Source organism: Otolemur garnettii, unplaced genomic scaffold (genome assembly GCF_000181295.1).
Source record: "Otolemur garnettii isolate 467f Iridium unplaced genomic scaffold, OtoGar3 scaffold00011, whole genome shotgun sequence".
In the NCBI taxonomy this organism is placed as follows: Eukaryota; Metazoa; Chordata; class Mammalia; order Primates; family Galagidae; genus Otolemur; species Otolemur garnettii.
In genome coordinates this window covers 27,397,857-27,415,074 of record NW_003852406.1, presented here as the reverse complement: position 1 = coordinate 27,415,074, position 17,218 = coordinate 27,397,857, and the positions used below count along the sequence as shown (strand labels likewise).

At 42.2% G+C, this 17,218-nt stretch overlaps 1 protein-coding gene across 1 annotated transcript in view; it reads left to right on the top strand.

Moving 5' to 3' along the window:
- Nucleotides 1–17,218, top strand: part of PTPN9 (protein tyrosine phosphatase, non-receptor type 9) — a 107,312-nt gene that overhangs the window by 81,962 nt on the left and 8,132 nt on the right. Inside the window, exons 7-9 of the mRNA XM_023510140.1 lie at nucleotides 2,329–2,657; nucleotides 7,109–7,202; nucleotides 11,504–11,570. Coding sequence (XP_023365908.1) covers nucleotides 2,329–2,657; nucleotides 7,109–7,202; nucleotides 11,504–11,570 — 490 coding nt within the window. The remainder of the gene's footprint in view (nucleotides 1–2,328; nucleotides 2,658–7,108; nucleotides 7,203–11,503; nucleotides 11,571–17,218) is intronic.

Here is a 17,218-nt window from a genome sequence, read left to right as displayed (position 1 = left end):
GGTGTATGTGGCTGGCGCCTTAGCCGCTTGAGCCACAGGCGCCAAGCCTGCCCAGCTATTTTTTGTTGCAGTTTAGCTGGAGCCAGGTTTGAACCCAGCACTTGTGGTATATGGGGCCGCTACTCTTCCCACTGAGCCGCAGGCGCCGCCTGGCATTTTTTCTTAAAACAGTTTGTTGCTGCCCAGTTTTTTAAATGTTGTCCAGAATTGCCTCAATTTTATTATAATCTTCTAAGTGTTCCAGGACTGAAAGAAGATATGGTGGTTTCGGTCACTGATTGCAGCCTTTGAAAGATAGGGTATATGAAACATTGGCATAACAGGGTTAATTGATATTTCTTTTGAAATACTATTGTGAGAAATTTTTGTGCCAAGAAATATGAAATTAAATTAATAATAATACAGGTCTTCATAGCTGACGTGAATTAAATTGGCAAAGGGAAGTGAAGACATTTGGTTCTGTGGAAGCTACTTGGAAACTTTATGACTTGGGTCATATTTCCTAAAATAAGATCTTTCCTAAGGTAACTCTTTGAGAGGCCTCCTTAGGGTAGTTCTTACACTTGAATCATATAAATTATAGATGCATGTATAAACTAAAAATATATTCTTTTACAGTACAGTTACTGCGTCCTAAGAATTAACAATGAAGTGATACAGGTTTTACTCTTGAGAAGCTCATGGTCTTGATAGAGAACACAGATAAACATATTAAAGGACTTTAGTCCTACAGGAGCATAGTCAGGAAGGGCTTCACAGAAGATGTGAGCTACGCACCGGTTCTTAAGGAGTCAGAGGAGGAACAGAGGATATTCCGAGAAGAAGCAATAGGAAGAGAGATAAGTTTTTGGGAGAAACAGCATTCTCATTCTACAGAGTCTCAAGAGAACCAACTAGGCTAATCTTTGGGAACACCCGTACTGTATCTAATAGGCCTAGAATTGGCTGCCTTAGTATAAGATTGAAACAAATAACCGCCACCTATGCATTCTTAGTGGCCAAAAAGAGAGTATGAGCATGAGATAGTACTGGGAAGCATAAAGGTTTGTTCATTATTGTGTCCTTTCAGAAGATAAATAACAAGGCTCCTAAACCCAGCCCCAACCAAACTGCAATAAAAACATAGCTGGGTGTTGTGCAGGAGCCTGTAGCCCCAGCAACTCCGGAGGCCAAGGCAAGAGAATTGCCTAAGCCCAAGAGCTGGATGTTGCTGTGAGCCTTGACGCTATGACACTCTACTGAGGGCAACAAAGTGAGACTCTGTCTCTAAAAATAAATAAATAGCCTCCTGATTCTAAGAGTGAATTTGATATACATTCTGGAAATTCAGACTTTTTATTTGGCAAATTCATAGGACTTCAATCCCTGGCAGATAAAATGCAGTCTAATTGCCAAGCACAGTGACTCATGCTTGTAACCAAGTACTCTGAGGGTCCAGGCAGGTGGATCGCCTGAGCTTAGGAGTTCAAGACCAGCCTGAGCAAGAGTGACACCCCGTTTCTAGCAAAAATAGTAAAACTAGTCATGTTGTTTTGGCGATTATAGCACAGTGGTTATGGCATCAGCCCCATATACCAAGGCTGGTGGGTTTGAACCCAGCCTGGGCCAGCTAAACAACAATAACAAATGCAACAAAAAGTCCCAGCTACTTGGGAGGCTGAGGCAAGAGAATCACTTAAGCCCAAGAGTTTGAGGTTGCTATGAGCTGTGATGCCATGGCACTCTACGGAGGGCCACATAATAAGACTCTGTCTCAAAAAAAAGAAAAAAAAAAAAACTAGTCAGGCATTGTAGTGGGCTCTTGTAGTCCTAGCTACTCAGGAGGCTCAGGTAAGAAAATTGCTTGAGCCCAGGAGTTTGAGGTTGCTGTGAGCTATGATGGCATGGTACTCTACTGAGAACAACAGAGTGAGACTCTATGTCTCAAAAAAAAAAAAAAAAAAAAACAGGCTCGGAGCCTGTAGCTTACTGGTTAGGGTGCTGGTCACATATACCCAGGCAGGCGGGTTTGAACCTACCGCTGGGCCTGCTAAACAACAATGACAGCTCCAACAAACAAATAGCCAGGCATTGTGGCAGGTGTTTATAGTCCCAGCTAGGTGGGAGGCCGAGGCAAAAACATCATTTAAGCCCAAGAGTTTGAGGTTGCTGTGAGCTATGACACCATAGCACTTTACCAAGGGCGACATAGTGAGACTGTCATTTCATTTACAGTTACACTTAGTATCTGAAGCAAATCTCATTTCCCAAACCTAATATAAGCATATTAATTATTTATATTCATTATTTGCTCACTATATACTCATGTGGTTCTTTCTGGCCTTTCAGATTCAAATATTAAAGACATCTGAGGTTACCCAGCACCTGCCCAGGGAGTGCCTTCCAGAAAACCTGGGTGGATATATCAAAATTGATCTCGACACTTGGAATTTCCAGTTTCTACCCCAGGTGAATGGCCACCCAGATCCCTTCGATGAGATCATCCAGTTCTCTCTCCCTCCTGCCTTAGACTGGGACTCAGTACATGTTCCAGGTCCCCATGCTATGACCATCCAAGAGTTGGTGGACCATGTTAATACCAGGCAAAAGCAGGGAATATATGAGGAGTATGAAGACATTCGTCGGGAGAACCCCGTTGGCACTTTCCACTGTTCCATGTAAGTAGGAGAGTTTGGACCAACAATTGGTTATAACAGCTCCTTCCACACTTTGCTTCCTTACCAAAGGCTTACTATGGTAAGGCTAGTCCTTAGTTAAGAAGCATCACTCTTATTGAAATGATGATTTTTCTCTTCTAGAAAGAGGTACCTTCTACTTTGGTGCTTGTTGCCAACATCCTGTGTTCTGACATTTCTGAAGTCTTTTTGTTGCCAACATGGGAACCCTGTTAGACATATTTTGGGACATTTTCCTAAAATGCAAACTTAGAAAAGGTTGGCTTAGAATGGACTGTTTACTATTCCTGTCCTTTGTGTAAGTGCTAGTCTGTTGATTTGGGCATTTTCTCCCTAGAGCATTTATTTATTTATTTATTTATTTATTGAGATAAATCCTTAAGCTGTCACTTGGGTAGAGTGCTGTGGCATCGTAGCTCACAGCAACCTCCAACTCCTGGGCTTAACTGATTCTCTTTCCTCAGCCTCCCAAGTAGCTGGACTATAGGCACCCGCCACAATGCCTGGCTATTTTTTGATTGTAGTTGTCATTGTTGTTTGGCAGGCCCCAGCTGGATTCAAACCCGCCAGCTCTGGTGTTTGTGCCTAGCGCCCTAGCTGCTGAGCCTGAAAACAAAATCTTGAAGCAAACATGACGACATATGAATAAATAAATAAATAAAGTTTTTTGCAACTTCATAAAAAAAATCAGCTGGGGCTTGGTGCCCACAGCTCAGTGAGTAGGGCAGCAGCCACATATACCGAGGCTGGTGGGTTCAAGCCTGGCCCGGGCCTGCTGAACAACAATGACAACTGCAGCCAAAAAATAGCTGGGTATTGTGGCAGGCACCTGTAGTCCCAGCTACTTGGGAGGCTGAGGCAAGAGAATTTCTTAAGCCCAAGAGTTTGAGATTGCTGTGAGCTATGATGCCACAGCACTCTACTGAGGGCAACATAGTGAGACTGTCTCAAAAAAAAAAAAAAAAATTAACTGGCCCCTGGGCATATTTGTATGGGAAGAGGGAAATTTTTCTCTGGGAGGCAGAAGTGGGTGGATCACCTGAACTTAGTAGTTCAAGACCAGCCTGAGCAACAACGAGACCCCCATGTGTACTAAAAATAGAAAAACTAACATAGCATCATGGTGGGCACCTATAGTCCCAGCTACTCTGGAAACTGAGGCAAGAGTATCGCTTGAGCCCGAGAGTTAGAGCTTGCTTTGAGCTATGATATCATGGCACTCTACCTGTGGGGACAGAGGAAGACTTTCTAATAAAGGGGGTGGGTTAAGATACAGAAAGGTACAGAGTATGATGTGACAAACAATTATGTTCCTGTCACCAGACTTGACACTGATGTTTATTCATGTGTCATGTTCACTTTAAGACTTTGTTTTTATTATATAAAATTAGTAATTAACTGTGAAGTTGAAATCCCTTCTAAGCTTCATCGTCAGTTCTCCTCATTCACCACAAGTATCTATTAGTATGAATATGGTTTTTTTGTTGTTGTTTTGAGACAGAGTCTCACTTTGTTACTATCGGTACAGTGCTGTGACATCACAGCTCACAGCAACCTCAAACTCTTGAGCTCAAGTGATCCTCTTGTCTCAAGTCTCCCAAGTAGCTGAGACTACAGGTGGCTGCCAACAAGACCCAGCTATTTTTAGAGATGAGGTCTTGCTCTGGTTCAGGTGGGTGTCAAACTCATGAGCTCAGTCAATCCACCAACTCGGCCTCCCAGAGTACTAGGATTATAGGTGTGACCCACCACACCAGGCCCTGGTATGTTTTTTTGTAGTTCATTTTATTTATACTGTTACATATACACATGTGCCCATGAACAATATAGAATATTATTTTAGGACTGGGTGCAGTGGCTCACACCTGTAATCCTAGCACTCTGGGAGGCTGAGGCTGGTGGGATTGCCTGAGCTCACAGGTTCAAGACCAGCCTGAGCCAGAGAGAGACCCCATCTCTAAAAATAGCCAGGCATTGTGGTGGGCACTTCGTTGGTAGGCTGAGGCAAGGGGATTGCTTGAACCCAAGAGTTTGAGGTTGCTGTGAGATGTGATGCCAGAGCACTGTACTGAGGGCTACAAAGTAAGACTCTGCCTCAAAAAAAGAAAAAGATAGGGTATTATTTTATATGTATGGCCTTTAAATTTTTTTGCTTTCAGTCTATAATATATGCAAATAATTTTTCAAATCCAAAAGGTACCAAAAACAAAAGCAATGATAAACAGCAGTCTTCTGCCTTACCTCAGTTTTACTGTGGTCATGTGTTTTCAACTCTTGTGTCTATTTCTCCTGGTATTTCTTTGTTTTGTTCTTTTTTTGAGACACATTCTTAAACTGTTGCCCTGGGTAGAGTGCTGTGGCATTATAGCAATTTCCACAGGCCAAACAATCCTCTTGCCTCAGTTTTTTTTTTCTATTTTTAGTAGAGACAGTGGGTCTCACTTTTTTGCTCAGTCTGGTCTCGAACTTGTGAGCTCAAGCTTAGCTGTACACTTTGGCCTCCCAGAGTGCTAGGATTATAGGAGTGAGCCACCTTGCCTGGCCTATCACTGTTTTTATCAAATCCTTAGTCACTGTTTATATTATTAAGACTAAGTTGGGTGGCTCCTGTGTCTCAAAGGAGTAGGGCACTAGCCCCATATACTGGAGGTGGCAGGTTCAAACCCAGCCCTGGCCAAATACTGCAAAAAAAAAAAAAAAAAAAACTATGTCTAAATTGTTTTTCCAAATTAAAATGATCAGATAGCTAACTTGTTATTAGTGTATGCCAAATAACAGAATTCTTTTACCTGGTGCTATTTATTTTTTCACGAGGAGAGTTCTCCTGTCTCTTGCCTGATGGGATCCACACTTGTTGATGAATATAGCAAAGGGCAGGGAGAATGGGACAGGGATTTTCTTGTATTTCTTATTTTCCTTTTAGCTTTGTGCCTTCTTTTGTCTTCAGGGCATAAGAGTTCTGAAGATGAGTCATTTTGTCTTTCAGTAACTTCTTAGGTCCTAGCCTCCTACATTTGGCCCAATCCCCCCAAATCTTCCTATGTGCTTTCTCTCTGCCAAAATAGGTTGAAATCTCTTTGCACTGTCTGTATTGCCACTGTTTGGATTTATACCAAAGAGTTCCTTTATTATCATTTCAGTGAGGCTGCTTGGTAGATGGGGCGGAGTTGACATGAATCTTTAGCCTACCATATTAAACTGGAATTTAAGAGATTTGGTTTGGGCTCGGCACCTGTAGCACAGTGGTTATGGCACCAGCCACATACACTGAGGGTGGTGGGTTTCAACCCAGCCCAGGCCAGCTAAACAACACTGACAACTGCAACAAAAAATAGCTGGGTGTTGTGGCAGGCACCTATAGTCCCAGCTACTTGGGAGGCTGAGACGAGAGGATCACCTAAGCCCAAAGGTTTAAGGTTGCTATGAGCTGTGACGTCACAGCACTCGACTGAGGGTGACAGTGAGACTCTGTCTCAACAAAAAAAAAAGAGAGAGATTTGATTTGAACATCTTTTCATAAATGAATAGTAGAAAATTTTATCTGCCCAGATATTTTTGGGGTATACCCTATTTCTCTTTCTCTCATTCCCTCTTTTTTTTGTAAACGTATTCTTCTTTTTTGTCTGAGATCTCATCAGAATGTCCTTTTTTTTAAAATTTTTTTGAGACAGTGTCACTTTGTCACCCTTGGTAGAGTGGCGTGGCATCCCAGCTCACAGGAACCAAGTAGCTGGGACTACAGGCATCTTCCACAACGCCTGGCTATTTTTAGAGAAGGGGTCTTGTGTTTGGTCTTGAACCTGTGAGCTCAGGGCAATCCACTCACCTGCCTACCACCTAGCTGCCTAGAGTGCTAGGATTACAGGTGTGAGCCACTGCACCCAACCCAAGAATGTCCTATACCATCCTTATTTCTACCAATACTCTGATCCTGATCACTTAGGTAATCTCTAAGAAAATTGAGGCTTTCTTCATAGCTCTTCTTTTCTGAGCGCTTATCAGAATTGCTATTTATTCTCTGTTCACAGCAATGTAGGCTCTTTGATAGCATGAATCTCCAGATTCTTTGAGCCTCTTCCCATGACCCAGTTCTAAAGCCAATTCCACATTTTTAGGATTTGTTACAACTGCGCCTCTTTTCAGTAACAATTTCTGTCTTAGTCCATTTCAAACTCCCTCCCCCTTTTGAAAAGATATATATTTATTTCACATAGTACATATTGTCATAAAACATATTAGATAATGTAAAACTGTAGACTAGAGAATGAAAAGCTCTTCTGTCCCTACTCTCAATAGTTATTAATACTCATATTTGCATTGCCAGACTTTGAACACACACACAGCCTCCACTTTTTCTTTTTTCTCTTGCATTTGAAAACCAACTCTTGAACCACTTTTTCTTTATTCTAGCTTGTTTGTTTCATTTCTTTCAGGTCTCCAGGAAACCTAGAGAAGAACCGTTATGGGGATGTACCCTGCCTGGACCAAACTAGAGTGAAGCTGACAAAGCGAAGTGGCCATACTCAGGTAGACAGATAAATGCTGTCTTTTTAGGAGCACTTAGGGAAATTGAACCTCTTCCAAAGTAGAACTTATTAATACTATAGTAGAATCTAAATGCCAGAGAGATAAGATTCGAGTTCATATTTTACTGCATAGTAGTCTATAATCATAGGCAAGTCCCTATATATCTATCTCATGGTACTGAGTGGAAATTAAATGAAATTCTTTAAGTGAATACTGTGATAGTACAAGTTCTTTTTTTTTTTTTTTGATAGTACAAGTTCTTTCTCTCTCTTTCTTTCTTTCCTTTCTTTCTTTCTTTTCGTTTCTTTTCTTTCTTTTTAAAGTCACCTTCTGTATAATGCCATGGCATCACAGCTCACAGCAACCTCCAACTCTTGGGCTCAAGTGATTCTCTTGCCTCAGCCTCCCAAGTAGCTGGGACTACAGGCCCACGCCACAAGGCCCGGCTATTTTTGTTGCAGTTGTCATTATTGGGTAGCTGGCCTGGGCCAGGTTCAAATCCACCAACTTTGGTGTATGTGGCTGGTCCTGTAACCACTGTGCTATAGGTGCCAAGCTGCTTTTTCTCATTTTTTTTTTTGAGACAGAGTCTCACTTTGTTACCCTTGGTAGAGTGCTGTGGTGTCATAGCTCATAGCAACCTCAAACTCCTGGGCTTAAGCAATTCTCTTGCCTCAGCCTGCTGAGTAGCTGGGACTATAGGCACCCACCACAACACCTGGCTATTTTTAGAGACAAGCTCTCACTCTGGCTTAGGCTTATCTTGAAACTATGACATCAGGCAATCCACCCATGTTGGCCTTGAGGTGCTAGGATTACAGGCGTGAGCCACTGCACCCAGCCCGATTGTGCACATTCTTGATAAATGTCTAAGTATTTTTCCTTTTACTCCTTAGTTGTAAAGTCATGGTCGTATAGTCCAATTCTGTTGGGCAGTATATTTTGTACTGATGCAAGGCAACTTTGATTATAAGTGACCTCTGATTTTTCCATCTAGATCTGAAAAATTTGGGATAGTTTATACACAAATGTCTAGAGATTGAGATAAAATGGTCAAATTACTTTACTATTTAATGTGTTAATTTGATATCTGTACATGTTACTAATCACAGGCTGGGAGAGGTGGCCCACGCCTTTAATTCCAGCACTTTGGGAGGCTGAGGCAGGAGGATTGATTGAGGCCAGGAGTTCAAGACCAGCCTGGGTAACATAATGAGAGCTTCCCTCTACCAAAAATAAGAAGAATTGGTGGAGACTGAGGCAGCAGAATTGCTGGTGCATGATCATGCCACCGCCCTTCCGTGTAGGTGACTGAGCAAGGCCCTATCTTTGAAAAATAAAACAAAAAACTTATTCAAACTCTTCACATATACTTTAACCTTGGTATCTTTGTCCTCATTTGAGCCACTTTTTGAGTCAATCTAACATGATTTTTCAGAGCACAGCCTCTTTATTTCCTTGTAGGTATGTGTTTGTGTCATTGGAAAGTTTTTCCTAAACCAAAAAAATCTATTATGATAACATTAGGACAGGTTTTTCTTTTCATCCACCCTGCACCTCGTGCATCCTGTATAATGTGATTTACTTAATCTGTTTTAAAATCCTCATTAATATAATTTGAAAGACCGAATAAGTATTATAGTTCTTTTTTCCCTTTCTGATATAAGAATTTTGTCTGGTGATCTCTGTAAACATTAAAAAAAAAAAGCATTGATTGAGGTTGCTTGTCAGAGTATAGGTATTTAAACACTAAAGGGATTTTAAAAATGCCTCTTTAACATGACACCCGTTATAAGGACTTGTCATATCAGCTTTCTTCCCTCTTTTTCTACGGGATAAATTTTGGAAACATCATTGCCTTGTATTTGGGCACACATGCTCAGGTCAGGTCCTGAGAATCATGGTTTTAATCTTTCTTGACCCTACCATTTTAAGTATATAAACTGAATTTACAGCCCTGTCCAGTACTCTTGTAGAGGGTTTTCCTGCAGGAGCATTTCTAAAAGTCTGGCAAACTTGAGAGTAAATTTATTAGTACTGCTGAGGTTGTCATAGTGTTTATTCTGAAGGAGGGGAGTACAATGGTTGTGGCTATGGATTCAGAGATAACTGTATTTGTCTGTTTTGTTGCCTCCTCTGTTCTTAATACCTAGAGTGACACCTGGCACATATCAGATACTCAGGAATATTTGTGAATGAGTTAGTCTTAGTGCACCAGGTGACCATTCTCTTTATCCTTTGGTTAATCTGAAGATCACTGCCTGATTTTTAGTCTCTTTCATTACTATATGAACATTACTGTTTCATTACTATAAACATTTTAATTTTGTTTGACATTATTTTATTTATTTATTTTGGGGGGGCATGAATAGAAAGCAAAATTATTTTTTTGAGACAAGATCTAACTCTATCATCTACTTTAGAGTGAATTGGTGCTATCATAGCTTACTGAAGCCTCCAACTAGCTCCTGGGCTTAAGAGCAATCCTCCCTCCTCAGCCTAGGACTAAAGATGTGCACTAGCATCCCTGGCTAAGCTTAATACATTTTTTTTTTTTTTTTACGGTTCATTCCTAAAATCCTAGCATTCTGGGAGGCCAAGGCCGGTGGATTGCTTGAGCTCACAGGTTTGAGACTGGCCTAAGCAAAAGCAAGACTCCATCTCCACTAAAAATTGAAAAACTGAGGCAAAAGCATCACTTGAGGCAAAGAGTTGGAGGTTGCTATGAGCTGTGAAGTTACAGCACTCTACCCAGGGCAACAGCTTGAGACTCTTTTTTTTTTTTTTTTTTTGAGACAGAGCCTCAAGGTATCCTCTTGGGTAGAATGCCGTGGCATCACAGCTCACAGCAACCTCCAACTCCTGGGCTCAAGCGAGTCTCTTGCCTCAGCCTCCCAAGTAGCTGGGACCACAGGCGCCCTCCACAACGCCTGGCCATTTTTGTTTGCAGCCGTCATTGTTGTTTGGCAGGTCCGGGCTGGATTCGAACCTGCCACCTTAGGTGCATGTGGCTGGCGCCTTAGCCACTTGAGCCACAGGCGCTGAGCCCAGCTTGAGACTCTTAAAAAAATTTTTTTTTTTTTTTTAGAGATAGGGTCTCACTGTGTTGTCCAGACTGGTCTTAAATTCCTGGCCTCAAGTGATCCTCCTGCCTTGGGCTCCCAAAGTGCTGGGGTTATAAGTGTGGGCCATATAGGTTTGACAAAAATTTATGTATTTATAGTACACAACATAATGTTTTGAAATATGTATACATTGGCTAAATCAAGCTAAATGTATTACCTCACATTTTTTTTGTGCAATGAAAACACTTAAAATACATTTCTTTTTTTTGGTGACAGAGTCTCACTTTGTCACCCTCAGTAGGTGCCGTGGCGTCACAGCTCGCAGCAACCTCTAACTCTTGGGCTTAAGAGTGATTCTTTTGCCTCAGCTTCCCAAGTAGCTAGGACTACAGGTACCCACCACAATAGCTGGGTATTTTTAGAGATGAAGTCTTGCTCTGACTCAGGCTGGTGTTAAACTCTGAGCTCAGGCAATCTACCTGCCTCAGCTTCCCAGAGTGCTAGGATTACAGGTGTGAGCCGCTGCTCCCGGCCCTAAAAGACACTTGTTTAGCAGTTTTCAAATATATAATATACTGTTATTTGGAAGTTTCAGGTTTATCAATGAATTGATTGATTTGTGACTGTAATTTTATTTTATTTTATTTATTTTTTATCTTTTTTTAGAGACAGAGTCTTACTTTATCACCCTTGGTAGAGTGCTGTGGCATCATAGCTCACAGCAACCTCCAACTCCTGGGCTTAGGCGATTCTCTTGCCTCAGCCTTCTAAGTAGCTGGGGCCACAAGCACCCACCACGATGCCTGGCTATTTTTTTTTTTTTTTATTGTAGTTGTCATTATTGTTTAGCAGGCCCTGGCCAGGTTCTAACCCACCAGCCCTGGTACATGTGGCCGGCACCCTAACCACTGAGCTATGGGTACTGAGCCATAACTCTTTTATTTTTGTCTTAGAGTTTTATAGTTTTAATCTCTTACATTAGGTCTATGATCCATTTTGAGTTAATTTTCCTGTATTATATAAGTAAGGGTTAACTGGATTTTTTTTTTTTTTGCATTTAGATATCCAGTTGTCCCAGCACCATTTGTGAGGTTTTGAATTGGCCTTTTTACTCCTCACTTTCTGCTTGACAAGGCAGTATTCACACCTTCAGTTGTACTTATCCAGTACAGCATATAATGGCTCAGGTGGTATGTATTCCATGCAACTGAAATGATGTCTCCTTTTTATCCTTAGACAGATTACATCAATGCCAGTTTCATGGATGGCTATAAGCAGAAGAATGCTTATATTGGTACACAAGGTAAGCTGCTCTGGCCCTTACACTTTGGTTTTATGCCATATTGCTGGGATTCCTTTTGTCAGATGATGGCATAATTTTTAGATGAACTGGTAACTTCAATTGATATTGATTAAATCCTGACCTTTCATAAATATTGGTGGCAGTTGATAAAGGCAGATGAGAGGTATAGGGTTTTGGTACCAGGTATGCCTGAAAACTCACTGCATAGAGATAAACTGGAGATTAAAACACATAGCACTACTGCCTGCAAGGTTTGGGGCTGCATCTTAATATTGCCAATCCAAGAGGATAGGGTAGCAGGATTCACCAGCCAATGATATGCTCGTGGCAAGTGAGAGGCTGTGAATGGCAGCGGGGTACCCTAGAGTTTGAATACAATGCAGAAATCAGTGATCTTGCTGTCCTAACAGGTCTTTGTTGGTCCGGTCCCTATACCATCATAGAGCACTCATACAAATATTCTTTGCTGTGTCTGGCAGTGAAGTACTACACCTTAGGAAGATTTCAAATGAAGCATTTATAAACACTCCTATGGGTCTAGTACTTCTGACCTGACTTCTGTATATGTCAAGAATACCATGTCTGCTTTAGAGAGGGTGGGAGAAAATCACTACACAAGAAAACAAAACAAAACAGGTCACCATACGGGCTTAAGGCCTTAAGGGACTTTGACAATTGCAGAACATGACCAGCAAGAGATTTGGTGGATACCTCCTTAACCAAGTGAAGTAATCAAACGTAGCATCACCAGTAAGGGACAACTGGACATTGTATGCTTTCTTTTTTGTTGTTGGTTTTGGTTTTTTTTTTGAGGCAGAGTCTCACTATGTTGCCCTCAGTGGAGGGCCATGGCATTACTGCTGACACCAATCTCAAACTCTTGGGCTTAAGCAATTCTTTTGCCTCAGCCTCCCAGGTAGCTGGAACTATAGGTGCCTGCCACTACGCCCAGCTATTTTTGGTTGCAGTTGTCATTGTTGTTTAGCAGGCCCTGGGCCGGGCTCGAACCTACCAGCTTTGGTGTAGGTAACCAGTGCCCCACGTACTGAGTTACGGGCGCTGAGCCTGTATATGCTTTCTCTCTTTTTTTTTTGAGACAGAGCCTCAAGCTGTCACCGTAGATAGAGTGCTGTGGCATCACAGCTCACAGCAACCTACAACTCCTGGGCTCCAGTGATTCTCTTGCCTCAGCCTCCTAAGTAGCTGGGAGTACAACACCTGGCTATTTTTTGGTTGCAGCCATCATTGTTGTTTGGTGGTGCTGGGCTGGATTCGAACCCGCCGGCACATATGGCTGGCACCTTAGCTGCTTGAGCCACAGGTGCCTAGCTTGTATATGTTTTCTGATGTGATGTACATCACCTATATTGTATGTTGACAGTTTTCAAATATAAACCTCATCATGAGAAACAAACCCAACAAATCCACATTATGGGACATACTATAAGAAAACTGGCTCAGACTCTTCAAAGTTACTGTCATGAAAAAAAAAAAAGGTAAAACTGTTCTAGAGTAAAAGAGACCAAGAGATAACCAAAGACATTGTGTAATCTGTGATTAAATCCTCAATTTTAGAAAAAAAACTATTATAGATAAACTGTTAGGACAGTGAGAGGGCTGGACATGGTGGCTCATGCCAGCACTTTGAGAGGCCAAGGTAATTTAGATGACTAATAATGTCATCTACTGAAAGCACCCAGTATCTATCAGGGGTAATAATTCCAGCACTTTGGGAGGCTGAGGTCGGAAGAATTGCTTGAGGCCAGGACTCTAAGACCTGCCTGAGCAACATAGGGAAACACAGTCTTTACTAAATTGTTTTTTTTTTTTTTTTTTTGAGACTGAGTCTTAACTTTCTTGCCCCTGGTAGAGTGCCATGGCATTATACCTCACAGCAATCTCAAACTCTTGGGCTCAAGTGATTCTCTTGCCTCAGCCTCTTGAGTAGCTGGAACTATAGCTGGCTGCCACGACGCCCGGCTATTTTTTAGAGACTGTGTCTCGCTCTTTCTCAGGTTGGTCTTGAACTCATGAGCTCCAGTGATCCACCTGCCTTGGCCTCCCAGAGTGCTAGGATTACAGGCATGAGCTAGTGCGCCTGGCCCTGTTTTTTTTTTTTTATGACAGAATATAGCATCATAGCTCATGGCAATCTCAACCTCTTAGGTTCAAGCAATCCTTTTGCCTCAGCCTCCTCAGTAACTAGAACTACAGGCACATGCCACAACTCCCAACTAGATTTTCTAGTTTGAGTAGAGATGAGGTCTAGCTTTTGCTCAGGCTGGTCTTGAACTCCCGAGCTCAGGTAATCTACTCGTCTCGGCCTTGCAGAGTGGTAAGATTATAGATGTGAGCCACCATGCCTAGTCAACAGTCTCTATTAAATTAAAAATAAAATTGGTGGCAGGGTGAGGTGATTGTAACCTCTGGAGGACCTAGGCAGTGGATTGCTTGAGCTCAGGAGTTGAAGACCAGTCTGAGCAAGAGTGAGGCCCTGTCTCTACTAAAAATAGAAAAAATAGCCAGGTATTATGGTGGGTGCCTGTAGTCCCAGGTACTTGGGGGGCTGAGGCAAAAAGGTTGCTTGAGCCCAAGAGTATGAGGTTGCTGTGAACTATGATGACAAGGTACTCTAACCCTGGGTGACAAAGTGAAACTCTGTCTCCAAAAAAAAAAAATTGGAGAATTTGTACTAGCTATCATATCAGTCTTTAATTGTATTAGTGTGATAATGGTATTATTCTATAGGGGGATATCCGTGTTTTCCTAATAACATGCTCAAGTATTTAGGAGTGAAATGTCATTATGTCTGTAACTTTTTTTGTATTGTAAGAACACTTGAGACCTACCCTCTTAAATTTTTACGTTCACAAAACAGTATTGTTAAGTTTACATCTTTCTTTTACATAATTCTGTAAAAAAGAAAAATGTGTGTAGAGAAAGAAGTGAGTTGCAAATTGATAGCTTTATAGCTAAAGAATGTATGGGTGAATTATACTCCTCTTTAAACTTCTTCCGTAGGGGCTTGGTGCCTATAGCACAGTGGTTATGGTGCCAGCCACATACACTGAAGTTGGCAGGTTCGAACCCCACTTGGGCCAGCTAACCAACAATGACAAGTACAACAAAAAATAGCTGGGCGTTGTAGTGGGCGCCTATAGTCCCAGCTACTTGGGAGGCTAAGGCAAGGGAATCACTTAAGCCCAAGAGTTTGAGGTTGCTGTGAGCTGTGATGTCACAGCACTCTACTGAGGGCAACATAATGAGACTTTGTCTCAAAAATAAAAAAATAAATTTCTCCATAGGTTTGAACTTGTTAAAAATGAAAGTTGGGGGAGAAAAAAGGAAAGGGGGCTTTGGATTCTTAGGACAGTCTTAATTGGACTGATTGTCACAAGTTTATTTTTTTGCCCTAGTACTTCTGTCTCCATAAGGAGTCTTTTTGAGACCTTACAAAGAAACAAAAGAACTATCAGGAAAATTTTTGGCAGGTATAGGGTATGGCATGGAGGCTAAGGGCTGTCTCTAGTGGGTCTCAGAATGCTCCTTTCTCTAGGCTTTTTTTTTTTAAGAGATAGAGTCTCACTTTGTCACCCTCGGTAGAATGCCGTGGTGTCACAGCTCACAGCAACCTCCAGCTCTTGGGCTTAGGGATTCTCTTGCCTCAGCCTCCCAGGTAGCTGGGACCACAGGTGTCTACCACAACGCCCGGCTATTTTTTGTTGCAGTTTGGCCAGGGCCGGGTTTGAACCTTCCACCCTAAGTATATGGGGCCGGCACCCTACTCACTGAGACATAGGCACCCCTTATTTCTCTAGGCTTTTAAGGAGATGGCACTGGTAATGGCACCCGTAGTTCAGTGGGTAGGGTGCCAGCCCCATACACCGAAGCTGGTGGGTTCAAACCTGGCCTGGGCCAGCTAAAACAACAGTGACACCTGCAACAACAAAAAAAAAATAGCTGGGTGTTGTGGCAGGTGCCTATAGTCCCAGCTATGTGGGAGGCTGAAGCAAGAGAATCACTTAAGTTTAAGAGTTTGAGGTTGCTGTGAGCACTTTACCCAGGGCAACAGCTTGAGACTCTGTCTCAAAAAAAAAAAGGAGAAAGTACTGGTTAGACTTGCTAATTATGCAGTGATTGAATCCTGTCAAAGAAAAGATAGTCCTCCAGAAATATAAGAGAGAATTTTTCCTTTGTCTTCTCCTTTCTTTCTTAGTTTTTTATTTGGTCATTTCCTGGGTTTGAAATATTTATCCATGACATGTTTGGACTAAGAGTTTTATTATTACTATTTTTTAATTGAGATAGTCTCACTTTATTACCCTTGGAAGAGTGCCCTGGCATCATAGCTCACAGCAACCTCAAATTCTTGGGCTCAAGCAATTCTCTTGCCTCAGCTTCCCTGGTGGCTGGGACTACAGTCACCTACCACAACACCTGGCTATTTTTTTTTTTGTTTTTAAGCAGGCCCCAGGCTGGGATCAAACTCACCAGTCCCAGAGCATGTGGCTGGTGCCCTAACTATTGAGCTAAGGGTGCCCCCTGGACTAAGAGTTTTTGCTGTAGTCCTTACCTACTATATAACTGCAACTAACCTTTTATGAGGTTTTTCCTCATAAAATCAGTTTTACGGAGGCCATCCCATTCTCTACTTTTTCTGTTTGTTTGTTTTTTTGAGACAGAGTCTCAAGTTGTCACCTTGGGTAGAGTGCCATGGCGTCATAACTCACAGCAACCTCCAACTCTTGGCCTCAGGGGATCTTCTTGCCTCAGTTTTTTTCTATTTTTAGTAGAGACGGGGGTCTCACTTTTGCTTAGGCTGGTCTTGAACTTTTCAGCTCAAGACCAGCCTAAGCCTCGGCCTCCCAGAGTGCTAGGATAACAGGTGTGAGCCACCATGCCCAGTCTGTTTTCCTATTTTCTCAGTGTCATCAACCTTAATTAGGCTGACTTGGTGTTCAGCACAAAGGGCCTCTGCCAGCTTGACATAGATAGTCTCATCACAGTTGAATATAAGCACAAAGATGGGTTTGGAGCTTTTCTAAGATTTTTGGCAGCTTTATGAGTTGTACATGGTAGGCTGTTGTGGATAAGTGTGTTCTTTAGTACCTCTTGTAAAGTAGAATTAACTTCTGTCAGGCGGGGGGCACTGGCTCATGCCTGTAATCCTAGCACAATGAGGTCTAAGGCAGGTGGATTGCCTGAGCTTAGGAGTTCGAAACCAGCCTGAGCAAGAGTGAGACTCTGTCTCTACTAAAAATAGAAAAACTAGCCAGGTGTAGTGGTACACACCTGTAGTCCCAGCTACTTGGGAGCCTGAGGCAAAAGGATTACTCTAGCCCAAGAGTTTGAATTTGCTGTGAGCTATGAGGAAGCCATGGCACTCTACCCAGAGCGTCAGAGTGGAACTCTGTCTCACAAAGAAGTAATTTCTGTTATACCTGCAATAGCAATGTCTTTCTTGTCTGTGGTGATAGGTGATAGGTGAAGCTGAATCTTGCATCCAAGCCTGTACTCCTGTATAACTCAGAAGTGGTAGGGAAAGAGCTAAGAGGGGAGGATTTTTTGAGTCAAGCACCTATCATTTTTTTTTTTTTTTTTGAGACAGAGTCTCAAGCTGTCACCCTGGGTAGAGTGCTGTGGTGTCA